At 41.0% G+C, this 21,995-nt stretch overlaps 1 protein-coding gene across 1 annotated transcript in view; it reads left to right on the forward strand.

The window, feature by feature from the left end:
* The first annotated feature begins 4,774 nt into the window (after positions 1 to 4,774).
* gfra4b (GDNF family receptor alpha 4b) overlaps positions 4,775 to 21,995 on the forward strand; it is a 45,209-nt gene continuing 27,988 nt past the window's right edge. The window contains exon 1 of the mRNA XM_086020144.1: positions 4,775 to 5,180. Within this exon, the coding sequence (XP_085876270.1) occupies positions 5,138 to 5,180 (43 nt within the window). The 5' untranslated portion in view covers positions 4,775 to 5,137. The remainder of the gene's footprint in view (positions 5,181 to 21,995) is intronic.

The following is a 21,995-nucleotide window of genomic DNA, read 5'->3' on the forward strand; positions in this document are numbered from 1 at the left end:
CAACGTCTGATGTATACGACCTGAAGGTTCAGACTGCGGTCGCATTGGAAAAAAAATCCGATAGGATCTAGGATCACATATGAAAGGTCCAAAAAAATTGACTTATAAGAAGACATGATGCACGTTTTTGAGACAAATAACACGCCCTTCAATTGGACATTTATAATTTATTTTCCCAAACCACGCAGAGCCGCAATACAATGATGAACGAGCCCGAGCATGCGACTCCGGAGCCCCGGGTTGCCGACCCCTGGTATAGAAAAAATAAAATATTTGGATTTTTAAACTCAAGTGGTACAACAACTTTATACATTGAGCCTAAGAGACATCATTCTCGCCGTGATTTGACATCAATTCCGATCAAGAATGAGGTGCTTTAAGCAGACTTGCTAGCACCTGAGCAGCGATTAAAGCGCTGATTCTTATGTATCAGAAGGCCAATTGTTTTTGGCCCATGAAAACGATTGAGCCTGTTTATAGCCAAGCAAGTTACAAATGAAATTTTTTATTGGAAATGTTTATATTTAAGCCTCGGGGGTACACAGTTCGGAAAGCCCTGTAATAGGGGATAGGTTCTTATTCAAGCTTTTATTTTGTGAAGAATAAATCAGAATTGGGGAAAAGCTAAAAAATGTAAACGTGTAGACATCTCAGACCATCATTTCTCACTTCAATCTCATACACTTCTGCGATTGCGCATGCACCACAGTTTGAAATGCCCTGGATTTCAGGGAAATAAATGTTCGCAAGCATTTTTTCATTTAAATCTAATGTTGATCTAAACTGCGTATGCTGCAAATTGCAGATTGTATTAAATAGTAAAAGATCCCCAGTGAGTAGAGTTGCTCTTTCAGGACTAATAAAATACCTTTCCTGTGCCATTCTTCCCACTTTTCAACTTAACTGCTTCCCCGCAGAGATGCTAATGCACCGTTACACATATTGTCGTCCCAAGCTTGTTAGTTAGAAACTATGGCCGAGGTGCAGGGGACATTAGAGATGCAGTCTAAGCAAAAAGTGATCTCCAAGAACACGGGAACTTGAAATACCTTATATATATATATATGTATATGTGTATATATATATATATATATATGTGTATATATATATATATATATATACTGTATATAAAAGATTGAACAGATGCATCCAGCTTGTGTAAGTAAGGCATGAATGGCAGCAAAGATAACACGAGCAGGCAAGAATGTCTCTATAGAGGTCTTTGCTGTCTTTACTACACAGCTGGATCATCCTTTTGGACCCCCCCATACACACGTGCAGTAAAGCACACACACTCCAAGTCTGGCTGCTCCAACATAGTGACCCTTTGTTATCTGCTACTGGCCAGCTTTGTTTGCATGGATCATCTGGAAACTCCATTTTGTGCTTGCCTGTTTGGGAGAGACGCACTAAAGGGGGTCGGTCAACAAACTCCGAATGCACATCCGGGCTCGCCCGACGAAAAGGGCTTCTGAAGCATAAAATGAACAGATGGTGCGAAACTGGAATTCTTAGCACAAGAGAGAGAGAGAGAGAGAGAGAGAAAAAAAAAATCAATTACTGTCTGTTTCAAAACAGCGAGCAGCTCTGCAAATGGAGCTGTGCGGCTCTGGTGGTCAGTAGTGACCAGGGACTGATTTGCCTTTCCAGGCTGGCCAAGTGTTTGTGCACTGGCAACAAATGCATTTCCAGACGTATGTATTGTCCATATAGACGTCCGGAACTGTTTCCAACTGTTTTCAGAAGTAATGTACTCATCACTCACTTGTAACGAATGCCAATTTTCCACTGGCCAGTACCAGCTCAGCTCTACAGGGCTCAGTTTTGTACTTGTACAAAATAGTTCCGCGGGAAACTGTAAAAACCACACCCTTGTGATTGAATCCGTCGGAATGACACAACAACAACAAATGTTTGTTGTTGACAACGGTGAGGAGACCAACAATGCATCTAATAGGAGATTAAGGGCGGCTGTAACAAAGTGGAGACTGTGGAGTACAGTAATGGGAACAGAGCAAGAATCTTGAGTAACTGAAAATGTTTATAATTGCTAATGTTAATAGTTATAATTATAAAAATATACCACAAACTATAATCATGTGAGCAATAACATGCACATGCAATGGAGACGCTCTGTAATTTCTTCTGACAACCTAGGCTAAAGTAAGATCCTCCCCAACATACAAAGATGTTAACCACTAGATGTGTCACTTAAACATACCAAGGTTCCTGCCACTAATTACTACTTTCCCATTATCCAAGTGTTTTCTCTCATCTTGTGGCATTTACCCATTACAGAAAGAGTACAAAAAATCTGCCTGATTTTTTTCCCCCCCAAAGAATTATGGAGTACAGATTAAAAAAATAAACTAATCATGAATGGCGAACCGCAAATATGCATAACACTGCACAGCAATAGGGTAACCTTATGTTACTGTGTATTCATTGGTGTCTTAGCCAGCCATCTAAGTTAGAATGAGAAACCTACTACTACTCTACTATTTTATTCGACCAGTAAGCAACAAGCAGTGGTTTATGTCAACCAGGTAGGTACAATTTCCATCATCTGGTACGTGGTTCTTGCTTTTGCCAACAGCGATGGAATTCACAAAATGTACCTATTTTTTGTCTTCCGTGAACCTAAGCTTGCACTATGAAACCCATTTTCAAAAATGTGTGTTTTCAGGCTCCGAAAAGTTGTTTCCACATAAACAAAAAGACAAAATGGACGCCATTTAAAAAAAAATGTGTTTGCAGTTGCAAACATGAAGGTGAACATGGCCAGTTTGGGCTGCTCAGCACCTACAGCTATGTGACCTAGCAAGGGATCCCACTAAAAGAAGACTGCCTGCATATCATTGTATGCCCAATTAGAGGTGAACCGTCAGCATGAATTTGGACTGTGAGACTTCAAAACTGCATTGGAAACCTACGTTGAAATAGGTCCGCCCCAAATCTGCCTCTTCTGAGAAGTCCACTACATCTCATGGAGGTATTTGTGTGTGTGGGTATGTGCGTGTGTGTGTGTGTGAGCGTATTTAATTTTCTCTCTGAGTTCATGTAAGAGCACGACAGTACTCCAAAAAAGATGTACATCAAGCTAAGGCATTCAGCCTCACCTTGGGTTTCCTTTTAAACAACCCCCCCCACCCCCCCTCTCTGCCACAGAAACACTCTTGTCAAGTTTCGGACCTTGAGGTGCTGATAAAGGCCCACAGAAGTCAGCTTTTTCTCTATAAAGCTACAAAACCCACATAGAAAGAGTCATTTTGACAAAACCACGCTACGAGACATTTAGTCCAATAACTGTAAATTTAGCGGTTAGGAATAGTTCATCTCACAGGAAATAATGTGAAGAAAAAAAAACGCCATTTTAAAAGTTTTACTAACTACACAAAATAATCAGTATATAAGGAATAAAAGTACTTTTTCAAAACGCAAATATAAAGTTAACCACTGTCAAAACTTAAATAAAGTAAAACTAATAACTCTATGGAGACATATTCATGGTATACGATTCACCTATTCACACTTTTTTTCTGTGCAACCCATCCCCACCTATTCGCTAAAAATTCACTTAGTATACCATTTAAGAACCGATTCTTTGTGAATCCATACAAAACCGACGATTTTCCAATTGTATATACCAAATGAAAACCAAATGGCAGAGCTGGAAATTTTATTAAAATTTCCCAGTCCGTTTAATGCCTTCCGTCTGCAGCCGGGATGCCCTTCTGCTGAACAAATAATAATTGCCAATAGGCCCGTCCGCCTATCATTTTGGACGGGCTTCCGTTTGCATTTCCGTCTCCAAACCTTTACCAACTTCCACTCGCACCACCCGCCCCGCTGAGCGATATTTTAAACGAAAGACTCACTGTGGCATCGAAGCCTCACCGCGGCCAGACTAAATGTGTCTCCTTTTAGGACACAGAAGCCTCCAGCGGGAAACGGAAACCTCATTGCAATTAAATGTACTCAAAATAATGGCAATTTAAAAGGAGAATTATCATCATTATTATTAAAATGAATTACTTAAAGCGTAAGTCAACCCAGACATATTTTTTTCAAGAATGTGTTCCCAGCAGGCCCACTAGTTGAAACACGGCATTCTGATTCATTTTGCGTTTGTGGAATATAAGTTAAGCAGCAAAGTGCACTCGTTTTTAGCCATCTCTGGGGATGGCCATTTTGTCTTCTGTCGACTGAAAATGGCATCACAACTGCTCACAACGACCAATCAATCCGAGTCGTGATTGGTCGCCATGAGCAGTTGTGATGTTATTTTCAGTCGATAGAAGACAAAATGGCCGCCCTCGGATGTGGCTAAAAACGAGTGGATTAACACGTATTCCACAAACGCAATAATTATCAGAATGCCCTGTGTCAACTAGTGGGCTTGCATAGAACATATTCTTGAAAAAAATATGTTTGCGTTGACTTCCACTTTAACACACTTTAAATACACATTTCAACTTCTGTTTTATTTACACCTCATCTACAAATGACCTGGTCCATCACATCTGTTTTAGAAATAACATGTAGCCCTTGAGCACAAAAGTTCACCCACACCTACTTCGCTCACTGAGCTGAAGTCTGAAGCTGACGTTATGCATAAGGATGGGTTCAACTGCTGGTTTTGCACCCCACTGCATCTTCCCCTCCCAAAACGATCAAAATGTTGTGGCCAATGGACTATTGACAGAAAGCACATTTTCCTCCATTTTCATCTTCTTCAGCGCGACTTGTCCGGCCACCTCGACTAGCGGCAGAAGGTTTCAGCTTCCCCACTCCCACTCTCCCTCCCACTCTCACTCACACACACATGTGGACGAGAAGGCGCGCGGTGGAACTTGCACTCATCAGTAATACGCGCGGCTCCAAATGCGCAACGAGCAGTCACAGTCTCGGATCCACTGATGGGATCGTATCACCTTAAAAGGCGACCGAACGACGACTCGACGGGAAGGATTCGGGGAGATTACGTCGCTTTTTCCTAACAGCAATCATATTATTAATAATAATGCGAGTGTGTGGATACCCACGTCTCTTCGCCTAACTGCACGGTCCAAGGTGAAAGTTCCCACGCGTTTATTATTCCAAAGGGGGTGAAAAGATTGTCATTTGGCGCCGAGAGATGGACCTGTGGGGGCTTTATCTTCTCCATCTCACAACTTACGGTAAGTGGACTGAGTCACTAAAATTACTTTAATTTGACAGCAAGTGGAATGAAAAACGCTCTAAAAAACACACACGGTATAATTCATTTATTCATTTGTATTTTGTCATTGTATCATTCTTTTAAATTTTGACAATTTTTTTTTCTTTGTACTTTTTATTTTAAACTGCTGCATTATGAATTGCAACAGCTTCGATCGAATCCCCATTTTATTGTTATTACACAGTGGTAATTATTTATGCTGTGCTGAGCTGTTTATTCCGGTAAACAATCCCCATGCAGCATTAAAGTGACACCTGCTCTCTATGTAATTGAAAGAAGGAGCACTATTGATTTTTCTTAAGGGGGGGGGGGGGGGGGGGCAAGAGTCCACAGTGGTGTATCTCATTTTCTGTTAAGTCTGTCCCTGTCGTACAAGCTAACAATAATTAAAGAGCAAGCCACATGTGCATGTGTTGGGTAAGATAAGCCTCTAATGCAGAGGTGGACAACCCGAGGCACCTGGGCCACATGTGCGTTTGGTCCATTCAGCCGGGCAATAATAAAAACATCAGAGGAGTTGTTCTAAAAAGAATATTAAATCAACACATGTTCACATTTTAAACATTTTATTCATATTTTTTCTATCAATTTAGTAAGGCTTGCTTCGAGCCAGATGCCTTGAAGCCCATCCATCCTTTTTCAATAGCACTTGTCCTAAAAAGAGTCATGGGTGAGCTGCAGCCTATGCCTGTTAACTTACACCCTGCCAATCCTGTCACCGGGCACACACTGAAGCCATTCTGCCTATAAGAGCAAATCTGCAGCTAAATGTTTGACTATATGTCACCCCCTTAAGAACATATTCCTTGACAATGATTAGGTTATCTGCCAAAATCAATTAGCAGCGCAAAGATTAAATCACCTAATAACATCTTGAATTGAAATGAATTGCATTAGGTTTGCATTCAAGTTGACTTGAACTCAAACTGTGGGAGGTCCCGAAGTACAGACATTGATCAAGTGGAGGGTCAGCTCCTGTATTGCGCAGGACGGAGAGTTCAAGCTGCTTACTGTTGCCGTGGCTGTTATGAAAAATGAAGCAGATCCGCCGGCGAGCAGTCTGCGAGGCAAGCTTCGATGTTATCGGTGTACTTGACAAATGCGCGCCGGCGCGTGCGTTGACAAATCCACACAGAAGCTGTAAATTACACTGAATTAAGCAGAAACCTAGAGTTTGTGATTATTTTGGATTAGATATGAAGTTCCCTGGAGATCCTGCAAGTGAAATGGCAAAAAGTAGACAAAACATAACCAAATTCTATTAAGACATTCCAAGGGCAGCAAAAGGTGACTGCTATGTTCAAAATGGCTTGGTATGCGTCGTAAGCATTTCCATTAGGAATGTAAATTTTGACTATTGAGTCAAAAATGTGACCATTTTGTGGAACTGATTGTTGATTAGCCTACGTGTCTCTTCAAGCAATTCACCTTTAGCTAAGCCGCATCTCTCAAACGTAGACTCGCTAATCACAGTGCTGTGCAGAACGGACTCTGATCAAGGTAACAGTGAATGCAGACTCTGGATAAAGCTATGCAGTCATCCACAGAGCTAGATGAATGCGACAAATTTCAACAGGCACAATTTAGTATGCTCCAAGGCAGGGATGGGCAACTTAAATGCTGGAAGGGGCCACAATATTTTAGCAGTGCTAGTAAGGGGCCACATAGGACCAAGCACTTACAAACCAGAATTATGGCAACATGCTATTTTTAATACGGGCAAAATACATGCTCTTAAAGAGGAAGTCAACCCAAACATATTTTTTTCAAGAATATGTTCTATGCAAACGCACTAGTGGGAACAAGGCATTCTGATAAATATTGCGTTTTGTGAAATAAAAGTTAACCCACTCATTTTTAGCCATCTGCGGGGGCAAAATATCCACATACTGTATTTTTTTTTCCAGCGCAAAAGGCTCTCTTGCATAAAAATTACCAATCAAGGATGGCACAAAGCTGTTAAAGAAGAAACCGACCTCAATTGCAGTAACTCATTTTGCAGATTTTTTTTCACAAAAAAAAAACTCACTCAAAATGTTTACATTATCGAGGTACTATGTTTTAGCTGCGATTGGCTGGCAACCAATTCAGAGTGTACCACGCGTACTGCCCGAAGACAGCTGGGTTAGTGAAATTAAATCTATTTCTGTTTACACAAAATATAACCTTTTTTTTCTTTAATTTTGTTCCCTTAACTCGAATGTGAACTGAATGTGTTCCACTCATCGTGATTATACATTCGAGGTTTCACTGTTATAACCGGCCCGCTGAGGGAAACCATAACTACGATGTGGCCTGTAATTAGCACAGGTTTGACGCCCCTGCTCTATACGTGCGAACGTGAATCCTTGTTAGGCTATATGTGTGTTGCGCCTGACTGACGACCAGTCCAGGGTGTACGCCGCCTCTCGCTCAATGTCAGTTGGGACAGGATCCCGTTACCCACGACACTAATGAGGATAAGCGCTATAGGAAATGGTTGGCTGGATGGATGAATTATATTACTCCAAAAAGTGGTTAGGGTGGAAGCGCCATGCTCGAAATGTGAATGAAAACAAAATGGAATGTACTACTCTGTAAACTGTCAACTAGTTTGATTTGAACATGTTAGCCTTCGTGGCTGATCGATATGTGTCGACACTTAGCACGGAAACGGGACTTTAGAAGATTCAGACGCAGCAATTCTCCCATCCGTAGATTGAAACGCCACACAAAGTGAATCGAGTGATTTCTCATTAAATTCCCATTTCACATTGCCTCATTTTAATCATTTCAATGAATTTTCATGTAGCATGGTGTTCCGTGTACTGTACCTTGATGTGAGATGGGTCCCTTGAGTCTCAGCACCCAGCTTCAGCCAAACTGTCTTTTTTGACTTTATGGCTTCGACATTGTGGGATGTGACCTGTATCTGTAATGGTGATAGATAAGTACTGCAGAGCATGCCATTAGCAAGCATATTGGCTTGACCTCTTGCAAGGCATCTGTCATGAATTACACCTGAGGCAGGTGGCATCATAGTTGCGCGACAGGATAAGAATTGGACATTTTATGTGTATTTTTAACTTCTTTTATGCCTTGTCATCACTATTTAGCTCCATAAAAAAATATCCGCAGCCAGCAGATTATGTAACACCAAATACACGTCTGCGATATGAGATTTGTGGGGAACGTAATGTAGTGTTATGGGATCCTCATGTGACAGTTTTTCCTCACTGGTGAATCCAAATTTGACACCAGGGGCCGCATTTTCGTAGACGGCGCATCTGCCACGAGGCTCAAGTGCCGGCGGCCGTCTCCGCCAAGCTGGGCTTCCCTGCTGGAGATGTGACAATTTGGTGGCTACAATTCAATGTCAATTTAGTCCTGCTCAGACCACGTCTAAGTGCTGGCGCAGAGAGACAGCTGGTCTAACGCAATTTTGGTGAATTTGATCGAATTTGATCGGGGGCAAGCAGACAGATCTGTGGTGGATTTCAGATGTATTTCATTCATAGATACGTGAACAGCGCGCATCAAACTCTCTGAGTCATTGTAGAATCCTCATAAATGTGGAATTATGCAAAATTATGGAGGGCCATGTCAGATTCTAATGCAAAGTGAATTAAAGCCATTAAAGGCGCAGTGTCCTCATCATGTCAGACTTCCTCTTATTTTTTTTAGCTCATTAAGGTGCTGCTGTTTTGGTTAGCAGCATACTTCAAATGGACTGATCATTATTATCGCACACTTTTAACTCTTTCTCCTGCCTAGCTGAAATAAGCCATCTGGGAAGGCTACCAAATTCTACTGTTGGGTGTGCCTTTTATTAATATCACAACTACAGGTAGAGTAAGGGTGTGGCGACTTATAGATTTCCAAATTTAATGAACCGCAAGCTCCCATAAAGACAGTAGAAGCGTATTATTTTCACTCTGGGAGGCAATACTTCATCCGCAAGCTTCCAAATTACACTCACTTGTAATGTGTAATTACATGTTTTGGCTATCAAGTGGCACATGCAGCAGATACATAGCCAAATGCAAAGGTCCCCGCTGTGCCTAACTGCCAACTCATGGTTATGTAAATTAGGTAAACTGTTACATCACAATCCGGCATAAGTTCAGAATGACTCACTCACATGCACACGCATATACAACTTTTCTCCCTCAACCTCACAAAAAATGTACTTGATTGTGTAATTTCACACTTGATGGGTGGGCAGGCAGGCACTCCAGAGACCCATCCATTTACGGTATGTATAAGGAATTACAATTTCCCCTTGTCCCCTTTAAAGCATTGAATTGGAACAAACATCTATAACCTGCTAACATCCGTCCTTATGGTACCTTGCCTCTTTACTGAACTTTTAACGTGGCTGATTATGAGACCACAAGGGCCTTGTGTATGTCTCATGAGCAGGAACTAAAGCTCTATCAAGGATATGAACCTTCCATCTATCAATATACAGTAGCTTAGTAACATTCACTCACTTGGTGTGCGACAGTGGAGTTAAAAGCTTTCGAGACAGAAAGGCTCTTCTCCTTCTCCAGTCAGAGCCCTTAAAAAGTATTCAATTATTAAGGCTGCAAAGTCTGCAGAATGAGACGCATTTTTTCGATGTCCGTTTCGCTGCTCTGACCTTTCACGGTGTCATTATTCAATGCCTCGCATAATCGTCTGCATATAATGACTTCAATCACTAAACAAAGTTGGGAGCAAGAGTGATACTCGCCGATGCAAAGCATGTCGCATCCTTAGGATTATCGTCAAATGCCTTCATTTATTTGACCGTGATTGAATGTGTTTGAAGAAAATGGCCAGTAAACGATAGGGAGGCTCACGCAACAGTTTTTCACAACGGTAAGTACATCCTTCACATTTTTGTCAACATGCTATTATTTATTCTTGGGACAACACTGAAGAAATGACACTTTGCTACAATAAAAAGTAGTTTGTGTATAGCTTGTACACTGTAAATGTACTGTTGCCTCAAATTTACTCAACACAGCCATTAATGTCTGGATCGCTGGGCCCAACTGGAACACTTTCACTCTGTACGGTACTCACTATTGTTGCCAGCAGTTTAGACATTAACTCATTCAATGCCAGACATTTTCAGACCCTCTTTTACCCTACCGTTTGAAAAAAATTGAAAAAAACAATATAAACACATTTTTACGATTGAATGGCTGTACTGTGAAAAGACAAATAAATTTGTCAATGGCAGTGAATAAGTTAAGGGCATGTTAAGTTATTTTTGAAGAGGGCAGTTGATGTACATTTTATTAGTTATACACTGACTACTTTACATTGTAATAAAGTATCACTTCTTCAGTGTTGTCCAATGAATAGATAATAGTGAAATATTTACTAAAACATGAGGCCTGTACACACTTTTGTAAGATCCTTTATATCGTCACACCTGGCTTTTAGTTTCTCTGGAGGGTTTATTACGTGCTTAGGGAAGTTCTGTTTCACTATGCAGTGGTGTGGTTCAGATGAGCTCAGCATTTACTTATTTAAATGGGAAGTCATGTCAAACATGTCTTTACAATATCAGAGCTGGGCAGTCCGCCCCGGGGCCGGACCGGTTGGACCCTGCGACAAGGCCGGATGGCCATTTTTTGGGCGGGGGGTGGGGATGACAAATTTTAAAAAAGGGCTGGACTAAGCATGGCCGGAAGTGGATTTTAGTCCGGCACACTACTCGGGAATCATGCATGTGACGTGGTCGCGAGGCGGCCAAATTTCATCTCAGCCTATGGTGAAAAGCTTCTTTTTAGGCTTCTTTCTACTCCCGCGTCGGCGTGAGCGACAACTACCGCATTGATTCACGTGACCGACGCATTGTGCTGTTGGCGACAGGTCTGCAACCAATGCCACGCACACATCAGGAATTGTTGCTGCTCTTATCCCACACGGAGGAGAGAATGCACTACGCAGCTCGTTGCTGCTGCAAATCAAACTAGTTTGGCAGCGGCATGGGTGTTATGTCACGTATGTGTGTGTGAAGAAGCGACTCACCCATGTTCCCCCTTCCAGATCGTTTTCGCAATAAAATTAAATGCATCTTCTAGTCATCTCGGTCTCTTTATGGGTGTAATGGGCACGGTATCCATTGTTGTCTTTTTGAAGCGACGCCCCCCAACTTGGAACGTGACTGTTTCAAAACAACTTGTGTCCACGAGTAGAGTCAAGCTGCGCGCAGCACTCAAGGATGACGCTGGCACATCAAGGCGGAGTTCATGCACTTCTTCTGGCGTCTTCCCTACTTCCGGAAATACGCCGTAGCAAACCTGCTGTGTATTGGTTTGCTGGAATGCTTTTATTTTGAAGGCTGGGAAGGGTGAAGGAGGGGAAGTGTGGAAAATAAATAAGTAACTTGTTGACTGCGACTTCATGCTGTCTGTTGGACCCAAGTAATTATACAATATGACAAAACCAACCCCAGGGCTCGCAATGGAAGTAAGCACGTGCAGTTTGGTAAGTACTAGTGGCGTGTTTGAAAAGTGTCCACAGCGGGTTTGAATAGTAAATTAGCCAGCTAATCATCTTCAAATCAACCTCTGCCGTTAGCATCTCTCCCGTGGGGGTGTCATGCACGTTTTTTGGGTGTTTTTTATTTGGGGGGGGGGGGGTGATCATTTTTATGATTAAAGGCAATGAATTAAGCAACAAAATTCACCTGCTTTTATCCATGTCAGGGCTGGGCGTGGCCATTTTGCCACTTGCTGAAAATGACATCACAGTGCCTAAGGGCTCAGGTAACGACGAACCACGGTTCACCTGTTTACTGAATTTGGTACTGTGACATTCGCAAGCTGAACTCTTCGGCACTCTGATGTCATTTTCAGTCGACAGTGAGAGGTCAAATGACCGCCCCCTGAGATGGATCAAAACCGGTGGATTTTGCTGCTTAATTCACATTCCACATACACGATATTAATCAGAATGCCATGTTTAGTTTAGCGGGAGGCGTATTGAACATTTTATTGTAAAGAACATTTTTGACTTGTCTTCCGCTTTAATGAATGAATTTTATCTTACCTACAATCCATTTTATTCAACATTATTGGCTAAAAAGGTGGTGTGAGGACAGCGTTTGGTTTCAGAACTGTCTAAATGACCGTGTGATATCGACGGTGATAGTAAAATGTAGGATCCAGTGTCAGACTTCCCCCACTGCTACTTCCTCAAGATGTCCCTCATGTCAGGGGTGCCCACCCTTTTTTGACCCAAGGTCTACTTTTCAAGCAGCCAACCTCCCATGATCGACCTTTTTTTTTTTTTTTTACCAGAGTGGAGCTGTGCATTTATCCACTATTTGCAGAGGATATGAGTAATGGTGGCGTTTTACCCCTGCGGCGTCCACCAACTTGGGGATCGAACCTACGCCGCCACCAAAGTCTCCAGTTTGGGAGAGCAGACCGCTGACTAGTGACCTAAAATTCCAGGCTGCTGGCTCAGCTGAGCACCATATTTGAATGGACAGGAATTGCGGTTTTATTAACTTATAAAGGTGCCCTACTTTTTCTTTAAAAAAATACAATTAAATGAATGCTTTTTTTGTGAACACAAGACTGATAGGGTGAGCAAGCTGTAGCACACACTCACACATAATATCTAATAATAATCGATCCATCCATTATCTATACCGCTTGTCCTCACAAGGGTCGCGGGCGGGCTGGAGCCTATCCCAGCTGTCTTCGGGCAGTAGGCGGGGGACACCCTGAATTGGTTGCCAGCCAATCGCAGGGCACACAGAGACAAACAAACATCCGCACTCACGATCACACCTCGGGGCAATTTAGAGTGTCCAATTAACCTACCAAGCATGTTTTTGGAATGTGGGACGAAACCGGAGTACCCGGAGAAAACCCACGCAGGCATGGGGACAACATGCAAAGTCCACACAGGGAGGACGGAGCCGGGATCGAACCCACGACCTCTGAAGTGTGAGGCGGACGTGCTAACCAGTCGACCACCGTGCCCTCTCTGATAATAATAACAATGATAAAAAAATGTTTGTGCTGGATTTAGGAGCAGTCTCCGACCCACCAGTTACCTGTGATTGACTGGTTGGGCAATCCCCATTTACGTTATACTTAATGATCATTATCCTGTATTGCATTTTCGTTGTGCTACACATTTGAGGATTAAAGAAGGGAGTTAGCATTGGCCGGGATAATAAAGAACCCTTGCCAATTCTGGAATCGATACCCAGAACAAAATAGATTTGAACAGTAAAATTGTACCACACGGTATACCAGATGATCATACTGAACTATATCTACAGGAGGTCTACTGTTTAGCTTCCTTTCCTCAACATGTCTTTTTTTAATGTACAGCAAATCCCAACTCCACTGCAGGGGTTACGTTACAGAACATGCAGAAGTGTTATTATAGCATTTACAGCATTTACACACTTAACACACTTAAACATACTGTTTAATACATCAAGAGAGTGCAAAATCAATGAATAACACAAACATATTGTACAAACAATGTGTACTCACGTCGATGGCAACGTCAATGATGAAGATGAAGCTGCCGGCGTTTCAACGCCAAAATAAAGGTGTCTTATTTATATAATATCTGTTATATATATATATAAAGTAGAAAAAAAGACAAACTTGTTAAGTGAAATTAACTGGTGAAAATATTCTGACTGCAACTGCGCATTAACATCGTCTCAGTCCTACATTGGTGATTTCTTTTTTTTTTTTAAACAAACATGCTTATGACAATTTTCTGGCTGGTTTTGTTTCTTCTTTTGTATACCTGGGTGGCTCCACCAATGCTGTTTTGGAACTGCAGTGCAGGCCAATGCCACTTTGCTAACATTACATTTCATACTGAAAGGGAAAACACGGAAGTGTTCAGCAAGGCGAGCAGCACGCTGTGAGTCTACTGCAGTGTTGTAATAGTTTTCGATTTTTCATTATAGTTAGTTTTTATTTCGCTTTGATTTTTTTTTAAATTCAGTGAGTTTTAATTCGTTTGTAGAGTCTTCTTCTGTATGGATGTACAGCAATACCAAAATAAATACATTTAAAATGAACTCATGTTTGATATTAATTGACAAAGACAAAAACTAAGGACGTTTTTCAATATTTATGGTTTTATAAATGTAAGATTTAGTTTCAGTTAGTTTTCATTTTGTTAAAAGCATTTTCATCTTCATTTTATTTCGTTAATGAAATCTTTTTTCTCAATTTTAGGTTTAATTATTTCATTACTTTTCGTTAAAGGTGAAGTCAACCCAAACATGTTTTTTCCAGAATATCTTCTATGCAGGCCCACTAGTTGAAACAAAGTACTGTATTCTGATAATTGCATTGCATTTGTGGAATGAGACTTTATCCACCCATTTTTAGCCATCTCTGGGGGCAACCATTTTGTCAATTCTGTCAGCTGAAAATAACATCGCAGTTGCTCAGGGCTCAGGTAATGCTGCAAACTACAACTACATTAATAATATTGTCTTCCTTTCCTCAAAATGTTTTATCACTAAGTAAGTATCAGTACTCTTATCAGCATCAATGATACCTAATTCTATTTTACTTCGTATCATATCTTTATGGAAATGTGCCATATCGTAAGTAGAGGTACTATCGCACAAACCAATTCCATAAGGCACTGCAAACATCGATCTTGATCAAGAGGCTCAGTGACAGAAAATGGCTTCTCCTAAAAAAAAAAAAAAAAAAAAAAAAAAAATTCTTTTGTGAAATCGAGGGAAACAGGCTCATTTTCTCAGATTCTTCCCACTAAGAAAAACCAATCCAGACAGGCAAACCTAACCCCTGTGCAGAAGAAGCTTGAGCTCCACTTCTTTCCTGGACACTGTTACATCTAAGTGGATTTTCATGATGATAGATGGAAGGGAATTCTTGAGAGGGGGTTAGACAAAACGTCCAAGGACATTCTCCCTTCCCCAGGTTAGCTGAGTGTGAAATGAGAATTTTCATTGCACACTAGGACCTACCTGTACATATGGCCACTCATTTTTTATTTTATTTATTTATTTATTTATTTTCACAAGAATGTAATGAACCACTGTTTAAGAAAAACCCTTGCCAGAAACAGCAATGCTTCAAGTGAAATTATAACATTAGTATCTCAACTTGTGTCTGTTCTTTTCTAAATTGATATTAATAACCACAATATAAATGGATAAAGGGCACTGTCATTTACCAAATAGAAACTAAGTGTGACCGTTGGAGCTATTATCGACCATTTATATACAGTATATATACCTATCCGTTCATTTATTATACCGATTGTCCTCATTAGGGTCGAGGATGACTGGAGCCTATCCCAGCTAACTTCGAGATTGGCAAAGTACAACCTGGACTGGTTAACAGTCAATCACAGGGAACATTTTTGTATAGAGAAACAACAAAAAGCATGTTCTGGGATGTGGGAGGAAACTGGAGTGCCTGAATATCCCCTGAACTCCACTGAGGTGCACCTATGACCTATCATTCAAAATCAATGGGCTTCTTCCATTAAAAAGTAGGTTGAAAATTATGCCCGTCCACTTGAAATTTGATCCGCGCAAATCAAATGAAAAGAATCCCTCATCGACCATGTGAAAAACAATCAATTGTTGTAGTTTTAACTTTAATAGGGTGGGAGAATATCCCTCTGAATGTTGTGAACTCCTGTTTCACTGCCAGTCTTGCATTGAGCCAAATCATGCTGCCAGGAGGCATAACCAGAACATAGATGTAGCTTTCCATAGCTGCTGTCATGATGTACGGTACTTCTTTAGACCACAAACTGGACTGCTTTACAGTAGGTCCTAACACATGCAATACTGTATGTACTATTCTGGTAGTTACCCTAAGCTACTTTGCCTATCCCATTTATGATCTTATTTAAAATCCGTAGGGTTCTTACTTTGAAATGAAGCCAGTATTCTTGAGAATTTAAAGACAAGCTACAGCTACTGATATTCACCTCCTTTACCGTTCCCTTAGTGATATTACATCCTGGCTTTTATAGCCTCGCCCTCCTTCGTCGCTCAAATTTCAATCTTCCATAAACATTAGCCTATTAAACTGCCCCGCTGTATGTTATCAGAGCTATGTTATAAATGTTGTGCAACGCAAGACCAAAGCGTAAACAATCTTGAAACCTATACAATACGAGCCGACCTCAAAGCTTCTCAGCTACATTTGCCTGACGAAGGATGCAGCTGCCTCTTTTCATTGCACGGATTTCATGACAGTCAGGATGAATGAAGCCGGCAACAACACTATTTGATATGTGTACATGCTGCATTATTAATGTTATTTCATTAAAAAGTCATTGTGGCCTCCAACTATATTGAAGTTGCAGTGTTAGTCTACATACACAGACAAGTAAATACCACGGCGCTTCAGCTGAGATAATGCAATAGTTCCTTATCAGTGTTCCCGAGCCGGAACGTACACTAGGGCAGCTGCAAACACTTTTTCAACAGAAATTAATTTGCAGTCTCTTACGCCCAGGAGGAGCTCTTCTGTTAATCAAATCAGCGAAAGCCGCGTGTGGCCACAATCAAAAGGAATGTCTGGAAATGCCTGTTTGCGTGAAATAAATTGAATTATTGTTGTGTTGTAGAAATGGCAAATACAGGAAACGGCCACATGGCCAGAAGCTCACGAACCCTGACAGGTCATTTGTCTTGCCTCAATTCCATGTGATGGAAGCTGACAGCAAAGAGAAACATTGCATCCTAACAATCTATCTAACTATCCTTTGGGGTTAGACTGCTGTATTATTCCGGTTAAAAAAATTGCATAGATTTGTTCTGAGACAGTCAAGCAGTGCAATGAACTTAGATTAGGAGCTGGCTGGAAGGATGAGCAGCTCATCCTTCAGGAATAGCATCTCCTAATTGATCAGTCACATTTAATGAGGGTACAGATTGATTTGAAGGAGAAGAGCACTGGCAGATAATGCATTTATTTACATAGCATATGAGCTTAATCCAAATAATGCTCTTAAAAAACAAACAAAAATGGATTATCTAAGCCCCTTATTCGTTGTTCCCTGTATGAATGATAACTGACACAGAATGGAAGGACAAATTAATACCCACAAATTTTCCACCTTTAGGTGAGTGTCAGAGCCGTAACGGGTTGGATGCCGCCTGTTTGTAAGGGTATTATGTATTATGTGTGTGTGTGTGGGGGGGTGGGTCGCTAGTACAACTATTTACACAAAACCACATGTAGCTGATTGTTGCGAAGGATGCCGAGGCCACTTTGATATTCTTCATCTTTTGTTGAGTGATCACACTAAAACCAACCCAATGTCGGTTGAGATTTGAGTTCAACTAGATTCAAAGAAAGAACAGCCAAGCTCTCAGTTCAATACAGAAAAAGCAAATACAGTGGTGCATTGGCTTACAAGTTTAATTTGTGACATGTTTGTAACTCAAAACACTCCAAAATCATCTTTGCCCATTGAAAATGAATGGAAATGACATTAATCCTGTCCATCCCCCCAAAAACACCGGCAAAAAAAGTTTTTTTGTAGAAGAAAAACAGAACTGTACAATAATGTAATGAATAAAAAAGCAAAACAAAACAGAGTATAACATGGTAAAATAGAATATAGAGAAACACTTGTCTATCATGATCTCACGCCTCAATGCCCATTGATAATATGCTCCTTCTGGTGTGCACGCCTTGGCCACGAGGGGGCAGTAAATTACAGACATGCATAATCCAAAAAGAGTTTCACAACTAAATGACTCAGTAAGATGCTGTAATATTAGCTGTTTTTCAACTATTTCAATGGCAGTTGTTTTTAAAGTAATATACTCTATGCCTTTGAGTATTGTTATATTGTCTGTCGACGTGTTGCTGCACCATGTGTTCAGTAAACATTTGCCTTATAGGTTATTGTAACTACACTGCTCGCCATGTTATAGTTTTTATGGTCTATCTACTTTATGGTGTTGTACATTGAGTGTTAGCATTGAGAAAGCAGACTGTCATAAGTTATTTTGTTTGTGTTTGGTTAAATACACAACATGCAATTATTTGTTTAGTGTTTACACTTCAGCTGAGATTCGCACAGCGTAAAGCAAGCTCTTGGACTTTTGTGCATGACTTTTTGCATGTACTGCAAATACTCAGTATGACATTTGAACATTTCCTGGCACTTGTTATTTGGGCCGCAAAAGTTCCCCGTGCCAGACTTTGCACATCCTGCCTTAAATTGACAATCAGCATGGGTTCCTTCCATTGTGCATTCATTCACCGTCTACATCTGCAAACACTTATGACGGCACTCAACATAATGGTTAAAAAAAAAAAAAAAAATCCCACCCTCTGAGGTGATTGGTCAACTAGCCTCGACTGTATAACCTTGTAATGAGGAGATGATAGAAGCTTGACGGTGTGCCGCTTCATTCCCTCAGCGTTCCAGGAACGGAAATTTGCCATTACTGAGGCAGCAGACAAAAGAAGAAAAAAAAAAAGAGTGACTGGAGGGCACCTGTCTGTGAGGGCTGCAGTGGATTTACAACATCTGCTTGATGCAGGGGGGAGGATGCCACCACCGTTCACCATGCCAAGATTAATCGCTCAGGCACAGCCAATGATGCAGCCGACAAATTGGCACCCGCAAGTTCAGCAGTACTTTTGTATCTCAGCGGACTGTGATTAATAAAACTTTTCTTTTAGGGTCTTGAGCCTCTTTTACACGGAGATACCGCAATATCGCACCATCATCTTGGCCTTTTACAGAGAACCCGGCAAAAGAGGGACACTGCAGCAACGCAGTGACAGGGCATTCAGCAATCAGATAATTATTTTTTATCGCTTTAATCTTGTCACTTTCAACTCACCAGAGGGGTAGAAGTGACAATTTTACACACAGTTCTGTTTCGGCTTGGATATTACAGTTGGTGCTCATAAGCTTACATTCCCTGGCAGGATTTACAAGATGTATACCATTCTTTAGGAAAAAAAAAAGCAAAAACATGAGTGATCGGGCGAAATAAAATTATTTAATTTACTCAAAGGCATTTTTACACAATCATTAAGGAGGAAGTCAACCCAAACATATTTTTCCTCAAGAATATGTTCTATGCAAGTCCACTAGTTGAAACAAGGCATTCTGATGAATATTGCGTTGGTGGCAGAGTTAGTCCACCCGTTTTTAGCCATCTCTGTGGGGGTTCGGGCGGCCATTTTGTCAGTTCTGTTGACTGAAAATGACATCACAAGTGCTCAGGGCTCAGGTAACGACCAATCTGACCTGTTTTCTGGAGCTGAGCCGTGATTGGTTCTTACCTGAGCCCTGAGTAGTTTTGATGGCCTCCCCCTGAGATTGGTAAAAACGGGTGGATTTTGCTGCTCAAATCTTAATACTTACTAATACTTAATGCTTAATAATTAACTGTATATCTCATATTTCACGAACGCAATATTAATCAGAATGGCGTGTTTCAACTAGTGGGCCTGTTGGGAACATAAAAAAATATGTTTGGGTTGATTTCCCCCTTTAAACAAAACAAAGCTCAAAAAATATTTCACAGATTATGCCAGGGTATGTAAATTTACCGGTACAAGCACAACTCTATACCACAAAAATTGGCGGGACACCAACCGATGATTGTGAACGTTCTCACCTCAGACCCAGCATACCATGATATACTGGCTTTGTCTCGCTGTGCATTCCGATGCACAGAGGGCGTTTTCTATCACGCGCCGCCGGCACACCTGACAATTAGGTGACAGAAAGTAGACTTGACTTTAGACCAGGTGAAGCCAGGTCTAAGTTGTGGCGCATTTGGTGTAACACGATTTTGGTGGATTTGATCCAAGCGCAGACAGGTAGATTCTGCATTTTGCTGACGTGTTTGATGTCATCATATTTCATTCATAATTATGCCATCAGTTTGCATTGAACCCACTGACTTATTGTAGAAATCAGTTCATTGAATACATCATGATAATTATCATCTTTAATATATTTTCAAAAGTTAGTGCCAAAACACAGATGACCTTAAAAAGGTGAATCATGACGGCTTTTTGACATTTAAACATATTAAAATGCATTTATTAAGTGTCATTACAGTTAGTATAGCGTAAAAACCCATCCCTATAAACCTCAGATGTCTACACTACACAGGTAGTTGTGATTTCCATGGTATACTGCCAGACATGTTCCACGAGAGATATAGCTGGGGAACACTGTATGTCTAACTTGTGTGGGGTTTTATCTGTTCCTTTGTGCTGTGTTTTACAAATGTAAGTGAATCTGAAGTTTCTTTGACAGTGCCATACTTCTCGCTTCTCATTAAAGGCCACAGTGGCAAGAATTTGGCCTCATTTGCGCAAGGACGCCTTTGGCTCTGTCACCACCCTGCACATACGAGTTGCATTCCTCTCAGAGCGCTTATTAAGGCCCTAATTAATTGGACGAAGAGAATGCCACAAAGGCTTCGACAGCTTGGTGTGAGTGATTACTGTGAAACCAGAACAACATTGCTGTGGATATGTCCCCCTGACAAGAATCACCAGACATTAGAACCACACACTCCTTGGGATTACCGTATTCATATAGACAGGAACCTCCAAGTTTGAATGGAATCTGCTCTGTTGATGACCTAAAATTTTGTCATAAACACTTGCCATCATAAAACATGGACAGAAATTACATTTTTAATTTGAGTTTTTTTTGTTGTTTTTTTAAGCTCATTGTATGCATTGCAATCCCTTAAGGGGAAATTGAATTTATGATCTGTTGTACATTTTGTGTTACACAGCACATGGAAAACCAGATGAAACCCATATGCATGCAATGATTGATGCACCACTTGAGCTGGGACCCAACATATTGTTTTTAATTTGATTTAAAAGGGAGAACATGGTTACTTGTCTGGAAATTGAATCCCGGTGGGGATTGTGCCAAATTCTAATCACTAGACCATCAGGGATCTTCCATCAGATGTTAACAGATTATCCCCCAAAAATAAACGGAAGCACTAGAATGAAATCAACCACTAATGTAGTTTAAAGCATAAAAACCCACTTATAGTGTACACATTGTTACTTTTTGTTCACAAATAAGCAGAGGTGGGCAGTTCATCAGACTGACGGACTGGTCTGTCAGTCCAGCACTGACGGACACCCGTTTTGCTGCCGATTGATGAATGGTGAATGACCTTTTAAAAATGACTAAAGCGAGTTTTCATCTGTCTGCGTAATTGTCTCTAACTGCATCCGTCAGTGATGGTTCGTCAGTCCATCACTGGCGGACACCAATTTTTCGGACGTTTTCTTGGGGATCGACTGACGGACCAATGGACTTCTGACGGACTAACTGACGGACTGATTGACAGACTGACGATTGCAATTCAGCTAGTCACGAAAAACGACGGACTGACGAATGACAGGCTGCAGAAAATGCCCACCTCTATCTGCAAATAACTATACGGCAGTTAGTTGGTGGAGCTTGTGCGAGAAGCTAACAAAGAGTCAATGTTGACTCAATTGTCCTTATTGTCAAAGAATCCTCCACTCGTAATATAACATGGAAATCTAGTGTTAAGCATTTCATTGATTGTCTTGGTGTCAAATCAAATGACATCAAACAGCACAGGCAGGTTTGCATATGCTGCACAACATTAATCCCGGAAGATTGAAGTCAAGGTGTTTTGTTTACAGAAAGATGGTCAATACCGATGCCTCCTCCCATTAACCTTTTTCTCTCAGGACCATCCTTGCTTCTAAAAAGAAAATGTCGCACAAAGCCAAAGGAAAAAGTGAAGTTAATCCTTTAA

This window comes from Filicampus tigris, chromosome 2 (genome assembly GCF_054856515.1).
Source record: "Filicampus tigris isolate MCC_2025a chromosome 2, RoL_Ftig_1.0, whole genome shotgun sequence".
Taxonomy (NCBI): Eukaryota; Metazoa; Chordata; class Actinopteri; order Syngnathiformes; family Syngnathidae; genus Filicampus; species Filicampus tigris.